Consider the following 11,862-nt stretch of genomic DNA (forward strand, 5'->3'; position numbering starts at 1 on the left):
GCTTTTAATTAAGACACTTTGAGTGAATGCAATTAACTTCTAGCTTATGTAAGTTTTTTTTTCTTTTTTACAGTTAAAGAGGATTAAGGATTTTTAAGCCATTTAGTAAGTCCTCCTTGGTACATCTGTGGGAAATGCCATCGAAGTGCCTTGGGAACATTGGGACCTATCGAAATTATGCCTATCCTTTCTTTAACCCAAGCATTAGCATGTACCTCCTCAGAAGAGCCAGGAAGAAAGGCTTGACCTGTCAAGGATTAAAGAGGTACATGACTCCATTCTTTGGAAAGAACATATCTTTGGACAAAACAACAGTCACATATCGGCTTTGACATAACAGGCAGACGACAAAAAAATCTTCTGAGTTCTTAATGTCTGCTGCTTGGAGCGATTAATCTCACTTTGATGGATGATTAATTTGACAGATCTTCCGTTTGAAATCACAAATCCACCAGTCAGGAAAGCCCCTGATTCTCATCATGCCTCTTGCTTTTTTCATGAGGTTGGGCCATAATCCAGGTCATACTGTACAAGCAGAGTGAAGTAAGTACCCCACAAATGCATAGTAATGCATGTGTAAGCCCTTCTGGAGCATACTGCATCTTGTGTAACTACATAAGGTTGGAGCAGTTTTGGGTTTGGCCTCTGTTCTAGAGTTGAGGCAAAAGTGAAGATGGACAGAGTGGTACTATAATAATATGCGATTCAAAAAAAAAAAAATTACATTATTTACCTGGTTCTAATTTTGTCATTCATTCACTGCAATTAGTTTATTAGTTATTCAATTGCTTGATCTACAGTTTTATGCGCTCACATGATGTCCATGCCTCGTGTGATACAGCACTGAAAGATCATCCTGGCATTTTAAGGCCACTGCTAATGTTTTGCAATAAGATCTAATTTGCTCAGCGTGACTTAGGCCACTTGGGAAAAACTTCCGTCCGTTTTTATGTATGATTCTTCTTCAGCTAGGCGAGTTCATTCAGTAATGTCCTTCCCAACATGTGCATGTAATATCTTTATAATATAATCTGGCAAATCCAAATGGAGTCCAACGCTATGCTTTGAGCTTGCTAGAAGACATTGTGTGAACATCTGTTACAAGTTTTTTTCTTTTTTTGAAAAGCATTTCTTATGTATTCGTGTTAGTTACAATGCGGGATCATACATTGTTTACACTATTGCTTTCGATATTTTCTGTAATGCCACACAAACATCTGTTTTATTTCAACAGTTCACCATACAAGCATTTTACAGGGTGGCAGAGAAGTCGAGGTCCGTACAGGTTTAATAATAGTAAAAAAAAAGTCTGATTAATATTCGAGTTATAATGTCGTAACACCTTTTACACGAAAATACAACTGAACGGCTCTTTTTCTGAACTGCCAAAAAAACTCTTCATGATTTTGCCATAAGTGGGTTGCCATCTTAAGTTTAGCTCACTGAACACCAGGAAGATGACACAAAGTATGAACATTACAAATAACCCTGTTCTCTCTTTTATAATGGCCATCGCTTCCCTGTGTAGAAAAAATAGAAAATACCTGTAATTCAGAATGCGTATGGCGCTCGATTTTGTGGAATGTACGGTGTCATCTCTAAAATTAGTTCCAAAAAGAGCTGCTCCATAGCTGGCAACGTGGAATGGGATTAAACGCAAATAGAAAGAAAATACAGACAACTGTTGGGAATGTATCAAAGTTGTTTAGATTTTGCATGCATTTCCGGTACATAAAACCAATTGCATAGCCTACTTTACACAGTCTGTCGTTGGTAATGGTAGAATTTATATTTAAAGACATTGTTTTCACAATGTTTCGTGTCGGAATTACGTTTTTGTGTCAGGAAATGACCACATACCTTTAAAAGTCTGCCTTTTATGTCAGGGGATAAACACATTGTTTATTGCTTGTTCTTGGGAAGGCAACACTTTTATCCCATGTAAAATATCATCAATTAAATATAAATAAGAAAACTGAATTTGTTTTGCCTTCAACCAAAGCCGCTGTTAGATTGGTGCAATTCTATGTAGACGACGGCTGAAAAAAAGAAAAAGAAGCCTCTGTTTAGTTTCGAAGCGAAATGCTTAGGAACACTATGAATGAGATGTAATGTAAAGTCCTTTGTGTGAATACCGCTAATTCTAGGGGTTTTTACGACGCCTCGTGGCGGCAGCAGCACATGTGTAGCACATCTGTTATTGTTGTCAAGCAACAGCACAGGATAGTCGGTAGAAATAACAAATGTAGCCTACGTTACCCACATTTTGAATGAGTCTTTGGATTTAAGTAGCCTACCTGCAGGTCGATAAATTTCAAAGAAAACTTTGCTATCCAGGCCATTTATTATTTTAAATGAATGATGAGCACCGTTTCGTTTCACAAACTGGGGGAGGGGAGCAATTGCACAGAAGACATACACAACAGAAAAGACTCGGCATTTCCATTAAAAAGAAGAAGAAAAAACATTCGTATCTCTTAAAATGGCCAATATAAGCACTGGACCCATTTGGATGAATGACAACCATAAGATAGTCCGTGTTTCCTCGTTTATTAATTAATTTTAGCTTTCGGATTAAATTATATTAACAGTCAATGTTTCACAAAATGTGCGGTCATACGACTGTGCAAAATGCGTCTTGGAATACATTTCATGTATTGTTATTTACATATTCAAATACGAAGTAAACACACTCGACGCTATGATGAGATCTATGATCACTGTAAAATAGGAGGAAGTTTAGCATCGTATTTTACCCAGACCAGCGAGAACAGCTTCAAACCGGTTTCTACTCTTGGCAACAAAAGCAGTACCTAGCGCAGCCTGAGCTCACAGTAGCTATTTAAGTGGAGAGGAAACCCCATTCTAGCCTCTAACTTCAAACTGTTACTTGAAGAGATGTCGCTAATATCTCTCCGTTTTATTTTATTTTCATATGAAGTGCTATGATCCAAACCTTCACATCAGCTCACCCTGCCAACTTTGCACTCACTTGAACGACAGCTTTGCAGGTGCCTATAATTGCCGAGGTAAGTCGTATTGTTTTATAATTTGCTGTATGTATCGTAAATTATGTATTTGAAAAAATGCTCACAACGGAACGAACAACGGAATCATTCACATGTAACATTTAACAACGTTTAATTGAATTAACAGTGAATCTGAGCATGTCATGTAGCATAAATGAATCTGTTTTTACGATTTTTATCCAGATAAACCTTAATTGGTTAAAAAGGTGTTTAATTATAATAAGTCTCCTCCATAGTTATTTATGTCAGAAAGCAAGCGAGCGTAAGCATTTTCCAAATAATTAGTAAATATCCTGAGGAGTTTGATGTAAGAAAATTATTTACAGGAAAAGGATGTAGCGTACAGTAGGGACTGTCACCATCGCTTGCTGCAGCTGCCGGCTAACTTAGTGGAGATGCGTTCGTCCGATTCTCAGAAGATCAACATGTTTAATTCTCGGCTTGAGCAAGAACATCCGTAGCCTAATTATAACACTGGATAAGCACCAGCACAGCTGGCATCTTAGGGGCGAGACACAGAATTTAAGGACAACATTATGTTATGTAGGGCCAAGAACGGAGTAGGCTGTCCCTGTGCATTTACCCCTCCTTTAAAGGTGTGGTCTTCGAACAGACAAAATGAGACCGGGGTGGATGGAGAGCTACTAACTCAGCTAGGACGTTTGGCAGACTACCTGCCTGGTAAACCAGGCATAAAGCATAAGGTCCTCTATTTAACATCAAGGTATAAGAAATGTGCACATACATTATTTTTGTTGTTATTGTTTCTTTGCTTGTTCTATTTGTTTTTAATTATCTGTGAGAGTTGGCATTGTCTGTTATTTTGGTACGGGCTCTTTTACAAAACGTTGGTGGAAATACTAAGATTGTATATTGCTGACATATGCATGTTACTTTTTTTTTCTTGTGTTGTAGGAAACCACATTGAGACCTTAAATCCTAACTCACAGGATGAATCCACAGAGCTCCAAGAAAGCCCTGGATGGTGGCTGGGGATGGGTCATCGTGCTGGTGTCCTTCATGGCCCAGTTTCTTGCCTACGGGTCCCCCCAGTCTGTGGGAGTCCTCTACCCAGAGTGGCTCGACGCTTTCCAGGAGGGCAAAGGACTGACTGCATGGGTTGGGTCTCTGGTGTCTGGTGTCGGACTGATTGCCAGTAAGTTCAGTGTGCGCAGTGCACCACAGAACCTGCAGTGATCCCTGTCCATTTCATGCAATCGACCCCAGATCAATTGCTTACTAACATTGATCTGGGGGTGCTTGCACAAGAACACTAGCATTTTGATGAGCCATCTCTGCCTCAGCTTTTACAGAGCAGAGAACTATTTGCTGTTTTCATAAGGGGCCCAGATGAACACTGGGAAATAAATAAATATCATGAAGTTAAAAGGACACAAATCACTCAGCATGGTTAGGACATTGTTTTCGAAAATGCAAGTTGTTTGTTAAATTCATGTAACTGATAAAATGACAGTACTGTCCAACCTGTCACACTCATAAAAGGAAGCTCTCAGGAAAAGTCAAAGCGTTGCTAATTTTCTGTGGCAGGTCTACATGTTGCGTCAGATCAGAATCTTGATATGTCATTATCAGCTCTTGCAAAAGACACAGGTGATATAAGGCCTGAGTTAATTTAATTCAGATCATGTGGGTGGGACAAGCCACATTTAACAGAACATAATATTATCACCCCCTATTATTGTGATTCAAGCAAGATGTTCTAAAACATAGACTATGAATGCAAGTTATGATTTTTTTGTGTTACTTAGTCAGCTCCGGTGCTTCCTTCTTATCTGATCTTACGCTGCAGGGAAATGAACATGAGGCTTGTCTGTTCAGCTTCATTTTTACATGCTACCTTGAACAGAGTGGAACACATAAAGGCATGCTGTGTCACTTTGTTTAAGTAGGGCCATGCCTGTTATGAAAGCCATCTATCCTTCTGCAGAACAGAGAGCGTTATGTCAAAAAAATCTCTCGCACCAAATAGCTTTGAAGCACTAATTATTTCATCAAGTGCCTCAGGCAATTCTTGCTGCTGGCAGTAGTCCTTCACCCGGTGCCCTGCCAATAAGCAATGCCAATAGTACCATCAGTCAGGGTGACTTTGCAGTGCGGTACACTGGAATATAGAAACAGATAGTGCTAAACCAAGGGCAGCTTTTACAGTATGCTGTCATTGTATCAGCGTATTGGTCTTACCTGCAGAGCATGGAGAGCTTCTCTCCATATTTACCATCTTCTTCTGTTTAGAATCTTCACTACCTTTCTGCAGAAGTAGTGTTTATAGGTTTTCATGCATACCGAGGCACTTATTTAAGCCATATTGTGGAAATGTGAGGGTGTAAACCAGCGCAGCAAGTGCGCTTCTATAAATTGGTACATTCAACTTAGTGTTGTAGCTGTTCACCCTGCCACATATTTCTGTTAAGCTGCTAACAACTTTGAGTAATGTCCTCACAGTACAGTGAGTTATGGTTAAACAAAAAGACTGCATTCATCACAGGCTGTACGTTAATAGATATGTTCACCAAATTTATATTTTAATAAAGACATTACAGGAACCATTACCAAACTTCAGATGAGGTTTGTTTGAAGTGGTTTGGGATTCAAGTACTTTATAATTACGACCAAACAAACACTTCAGTCTCTGATCTGTTGGCAGTGTAGTGTGTCGTTAACTGATATTGAGGGCCTCAGCTCTTGCTTGGCTGAAGTCCCTGTTGTTTCCAGTGAAGAACTGACTTTGTCCTGGCATGACCTACAGAAGTACTGTGAGAGTGGGCATTAAAGCTGTTTTCATGATTATTGTGCTTGTATAAAAAGGACTATAATAGGGTGCTACCAGAAGAAGTAGTGTTCTCACCCCTCACCTACAATACTTAAAAACTGTCACCGAAAAATAAAGGAATCTCGTGGCCTCAGATGGTCTTCTCCTCTGACATCAGGTGTTTAGCAGATGTTGCATTGTGACATTGTTGTAGTGTCCCCAGCCCCCTATTGTAAGGACAACAGCCACAAGTCTACAATCACAAGAATGCTTCAGTTAGTGTGGCTGGAAAGAGTGGCCACGCTGACCCTGAATTGTCAAGACAGCACCTGCCACTTTAAAATCTATGTCCTTTGTATGCAAAGTGGGTTGTTACAGTGTTATGATAATTGTTTTTTTTTGTGCTTCTTTGTGTGTTGCTAGGTCCCATCTGTAGTGCCTGCGTGATCAACTTCGGCGCCAGACCTGTCACAATCTTCAGTGGGGTGATGGTGGCCGGAGGTCTCATGCTCAGTGCTTTCGCACCCAACGTCCCATTTCTCATCTTCTCCTACGGAATAGTTGTCGGTACGTGAGACACATTCGTTGCATGCCAACTTGGCAAACTTCTGAGCTGGAGTGCAAGCATAGGTCAGCCATGTTCACCAAATGCCCACAAGTCACAGAATATAGTACGCCCTGCGAGAACACTGTAAACAGAATGGGGAAAAATGCTGCTGTTAGGTGCACTCTGGAAACCTGGCTGATAGTATCAACATGTTTTATCTCACGGCACAATGGAAAGTGGGAGTGGACCTAAAAAGATTTACATTAGCGGTGGCTAAGGTGCACATATTTTCAGTGGCATATCACCTGCACTCTAAACCCTGCTCTCGCCTGTCATTTCTGTCTATTGCCTTCTGCAAAAGGATTAGCCATAAAAAGTTTCCTCCCCGCATATTTTTTTCACATATGCCTTATAATGAGAGAGTGGTAAGTAAGCGTGCTGCTGCTTCATTAACCACTTTATCAAGTATTACTTGTTCGGTTTGTTTGGTGACTCTTAATATGATTCTGCAAACCTTGAAATTCTTTGGCACGTTTGTCTTTGTGGTTTTTTTCTTGCCCTTGGTTACCAATTAATTCATCTTTAATTTGGTTTGTTTCAAACAGGGTTGGGCTGTGGGTTGGTGTATGCTGCTACGGTGACCATCACCTGCCAGTATTTCGACAAGAGACGTGGCCTGGCACTCGGAATAGTCACAACAGGTAGAGCTGCCCTTTCGTTTGTCTAGGGAACCACCATTACCTCTTTGTCCTGTGCCCATCGAAGCAGATTTAACCTTTAGCGGTCTACTTTGTCCTCTAGGTACAAGTGTTGGAGGTTTCCTGTACGCCACGGCCCAGAACGAGCTCATCGAGCTCTTCGGACTGGATGGGTGCTTGCTGATCGTCGGTGCCCTCGCTCTGAACCTCATAGCCTGCGCTGGACCAATGCGGCCCCTGCACCTGCCAGGCTACTACCTCAAACAGAAAGCGGCGTACGAGAGAGCCGAGGAGCAGCACTTCTCACAGTCCGAGAAGCCCCCCGTCACTGAGGACCCCATCAAGACCACCACGGGCACTGCCGAAAAAGGCCCGACTGTCAATGACCTGCTGATCACCGTGGATGCCAAAGACGCGCTGGCCTACGAGAAGACCTTCCTGAGCAGCCTGTCCCTGGTGAAGATAATCAAGAAGAAGCAGAAGGCCTACGCCAAGTACTTCCACACCACGGCCGAGTTCCTCCACGACCGCGTCTTCACGTCTCTCTGCATTGCCCTCTTCCTCTTTAGCCTGGGGGCGTTCCCACCTGTGCTCTTCATGGAGGACGTGGCCCAGAGCGAGGGGCTCATCGATGGCGTCAGCATCATACCCCTGGTCTCCATTGTTGCCATCACCACCGGGCTGGGCAAACTGGTGCTGGGCATAATGGCCGACATGCGTTGGATCAACAGCCTCTACCTCTACACCTTCACCCTGGTTGGCACAGGCGTGGCCCTGCTGGTCATTCCCGTGTCCAAGACCTACGTCGGTCTTCAGATCCTCTCAGCGGTGGTGGGATTCTTCTCTGGGAACTGGTCCATCACGCCCTACGTCACTACCAAAATCGTCGGCATCGAGTCCCTGACCCAAGCCTATGGGATCTTGATGTTCTTTGGCGGTTTCGGAATTATGCTTGGACCTCCAGTTGTAGGTAAGGCAGTCACCCTGCCACCTCTCACCTTTCTTCAGTAGAGGTATAAGGTGTTTGAGTACATAGAAACAATGTGATAAAGTCAGGAAAAACGTAGACTTGCCATTGCCATGCTGTTGATTTTCAGTTGACTGATGCCACAGGTAGCCAAGTGTCCTTCAACAGAAGTCTTGTCTCTCTTTTCCAGGCTGGTTCTACGACTGGACACAGTCTTATGACCTTGCATTCTACTTCAGTGGATCGTGTGTGTTGCTGGGAGGAATCAGCCTCCTCCTCTCTGCTTTGCCTTGCTGGAACAAGAACAAGAAAGAAAACACCAGGGCTGACACTGAATACACAAGCAACTGTGACAAAATTGCCTCTGTAGCATAAACAACGGCCTTCATCTGCACTAAGAGGTATTTGGCAGCATTTCCCATGTGTGATGTTAACAACCACTGAATATGTATTTTCCCCCCTTGCGAAATGAGCTGTTTGGTGGGGAAATATGGTGCATTAAATTTTGCCTTCAAAGTTTCATGCATTTTGAGGCAACAGTTGAAATGGAGTAGCCTTTTTTAAACTTGAATGCATTTCAGTTGATACTGTTGACTGCTTCATTATAAGGCATTATCTTTCCTCTGTGTCTCTAAGCTGTATTGATATGGCCTTGTTTTAAGAGGCTTTAGTACAGTGGTGTTTTTACACGTTTGAAATACTGGATTATGTTTACTGTAAGAATGCTGTTCATTGTATGATTCTTACTCTACGTGTTGCTCATGGAAATGGCCTTCAATTCTTTTAATGTGGCTCAGTCAACGTTCGGAGAAAAACTGGTGTAGGTTTCTACAATGAAACACCCTGCATAAATATTCTATAGAGACTGTTGAAATGAACTACTTAGAGTATTGAATTGTGTTACCATGCAATTCCAATTTCTTGAATTCTTTTCACACACGTGTATGTGAATTTCAGGGATTGGAATAAAACAGGGAATGCACTTTAATGAACTCTGTACAACCGCACAAGATTTTTTTTTCTAGATTTTTTAAAAGAACATTTTGGACTCAACTCAGTGTAATAAACCAAAGCCCAAAGTCTGGGGGTCCTCACTGCTGGCTTTCAGCATGCAACTGTAGCCTAATGAATAAAAGTGCCTTGCTTTCTGAACAAGTAGGCGCTGAAGCCGGGATTCTCTCGCACGCTTACTATCCAAATGTCAGTATGAACCAGCGACACTCCTCACATTTAATTAAAGCACAGCTTTTTGAAAAAAGTTCGACCAATACAGGATGTCAGAAGAGAAATTATTCAAAAATACAGTCCAGTTTGTCATTTGGCCGTCGGCTGTTAATACTGTTTTTCATGAGGCTGGTCCTAGTTCTGTGACTTGCAAGCAATAGCCACTTACATATGTACAGCAGCTGTATTTTGAAGACTTGTAGTCACATTTGCCTACTCATCAAGAACTCATAGCTAGTGAGTTGATTTTTTGTGAGGTTTGGTTTTGAAACAACAGTCATAAAAGATACTAGCCTTTTTGTCTATTTTTGTATGCACTGATCCAGGTTATGCGTATGTGAAAATGTTTCATCTTATTATTGTTGTTATTATTATTATTATTATTATTGTTGTTGTTGTTATTATTAGTCATTTCAAAGAAAATGTTCAAACATGTTATGTCATTTGAAGGTAAAGGCTTTTGAAAACATGTATTATGATAAAACATGTTAAAAGCTTATGATCTAAAATGCCTGAAGAATTTTGATGCTGACAGCTTTAATGATCAGTTTCTGAACCTACACATTGTCTTAAACCTTTCTATGTTATATCTGTGTTGTATCCTTTAATTTTCTTTTTTTCTTTTTTTTTCATTTTTCAAAGAAATTTGCCAATAAAGAGACTCTTTTTTTTTAAAAAAAAAAAACAAAAAGTAGAATATATTCCTTATTAAACATGATGGTGTTAAAAATCTATTTTTTTGATAGAATCATTTAAGCATTCAGACCTTCACATCAGACATATTTATCTGTATTTTTATTTTCAGTTTATTTCAGTGTCTTCCCCAGGAAGGGTGTCTCTAGAGCAATGTTAATGTAATGTTCTTTTGCACATCCTGTTCCCATACAGGCAGCACTGCCTATGCAAAGGGAGAGACAAGTAAAGGTGTAACCTGGCCTCCAAACAACTGCCCTCTCGGACAAAAAGCTGAAACTTGAGCAGCACAACATCAGTATCACCCAGGTTCAGATAAAAGGTCTGAATGGGGAATACTTTTGGATGTCTCTTCTTTTGAATCTCACAATACGTGATATTTTCCAAAATGAGGCCACAGAACCATTTATATACCATTTTATAAATGCAAAATGTATTTAGCAAGCAGATAGCTAGTATATCTAGCTGGTCAGACATGGCACTTAGATATCGATGGTGCTGTGTAGTAACCATCCTCAGCTTCCATTTAAAATAGAAACACACTGGTTATTTTTTAACCATGCTTAAAACAGCACAGTGCTATGGAAATAACCCCTGTGCTGCAGGGATATCATATCATGTCAGTGTATAAGAGTAAGAAAAGGAAGTTACCCACTTAAAGACCCTGTTCCAAATGGAGCTGTTGGCTCATATTTTAAGGACTTTCCGAAAGATAAGGTGCACGCAGATTGCGTTACACGCTGATCTGCAAGTCACCATGGATACTCTGGATAATGTGGTTGCTACACAATAATGAGCTCTGGTCACATGACCTAGCAAAAGGTATCTGCATGTCTACCTGTATTACACTGCAAGTAAATACCTTAATCCTCGTGCTCCCACAGCAGATTTATACAGAAATGCACACACCCCATCCACACACCCATGCGGAAATGGAATGCTGTGGTTTGCTGGCCTAACATTAGAACAAGGGCCTCTTTTACTGCATGTGTAACTTCTAATGTTTACCCACATCCTAAACTTTGAATTTCCACTGAGGTGAGTGTGATTGGACAGTAGTTGTTTCAGAGGCTGGGTGAGGCAGTCACAGCCTCTTTTCCCTGCTTAGTTTTTTTTTTTAACAAACTGCTTTTCTTTCATTAGTAGCTTTTGGGGTCCTCACCTCTTCCTTAGCAAAATGTAGCTACTGTTACACCTCAACCAGTACAGTTGTTCAGCAGATACGCTTTTCCAAAGCAACTTACAGGTCTAAAAATTTTCACTCTTTATTATTTATAGAGCTGGACACTTCCAAAGTAATTCAGGTTAAATACCTTACCTAAAAGTACAACTGCTGCCCCAACAGGTAATTAACCCTGTAAACATTAGATTACAAGCCCTGTCTCTTTCCACTAGACCATACTGCTTCCTAAATTGCATGAGCAGATGTGAGAAATGAGATCTAAGGTCTGAGAGACCTCCCAGCACAAGCTGCTTCTGTTAGAGTTACTTCAGACTGTCACCTGTCACATGGACATGGGCCACAGTTACGGCCATGTCACATTGGTGCTGCAGCAAATGACAAGTTTTAAACAGGCAATTTGTTTAAACCTATCAACCCAGTTTTGACCAATAGAAACACTAATTTGTCCTGCTATATGTTGGTTACATCTCATGATGTACAGGGGATGGGGAGCTCTTTGGTGCTGTTCAGCCTGTTCGCTGTATTCAAAGCCAAAGAAGCCACGAACAGAAATCTGTTTGAAACACAGGTCTCCAATGCATCTCAAAAGCTCCAACCAGAATCAGGGTACAAAATGGAATGGTCTCTGATCTAATACCTGCCCACACTAATGGCTGCAAATATGACATTTCTGAATGACGTGGGCACTCCGTTATACTCCACACTGTACCAGCTATCGCAACTCTGGCCCCCCTTCTCCACTGAGGGCCAG

General features: G+C 41.2%; 1 protein-coding gene across 1 annotated transcript; it reads left to right on the forward strand.

The window, feature by feature from the left end:
* Positions 1-2,797: 2,797 nt before the first annotated feature.
* slc16a9b (solute carrier family 16 member 9b) lies at positions 2,798-9,533 on the forward strand. The gene is made up of 6 exons (XM_036536658.1): positions 2,798-3,029; positions 3,945-4,185; positions 6,223-6,366; positions 6,952-7,047; positions 7,148-8,014; positions 8,202-9,533. Exons 2-6 carry the CDS (start codon positions 3,981-3,983, stop codon positions 8,384-8,386), a joined length of 1,497 nt encoding a protein of 498 aa, XP_036392551.1. The 5' UTR covers positions 2,798-3,029; positions 3,945-3,980; the 3' UTR covers positions 8,387-9,533.
* Positions 9,534-11,862: the final 2,329 nt, after the last annotated feature.

This window comes from Megalops cyprinoides, chromosome 1, assembly GCF_013368585.1.
Source record: "Megalops cyprinoides isolate fMegCyp1 chromosome 1, fMegCyp1.pri, whole genome shotgun sequence".
NCBI lineage: Eukaryota > Metazoa > Chordata > Actinopteri > Elopiformes > Megalopidae > Megalops > Megalops cyprinoides.

Bases quoted from the DNA above. Each gene is read 5' to 3' on its own strand.
- slc16a9b (XM_036536658.1), top strand. From the start codon at position 3,981: ATGAATCCACAGAGCTCCAAGAAAGCCCTGGATGGTGGCTGGGGATGG. The intron at 4,186-6,222 runs GTAAGTTCAGTG...GTGTGTTGCTAG, and splicing joins TGGTGTCGGACTGATTGCCA to GTCCCATCTGTAGTGCCTGC. The intron at 6,367-6,951 runs GTACGTGAGACA...TGTTTCAAACAG, and splicing joins CTCCTACGGAATAGTTGTCG to GGTTGGGCTGTGGGTTGGTG.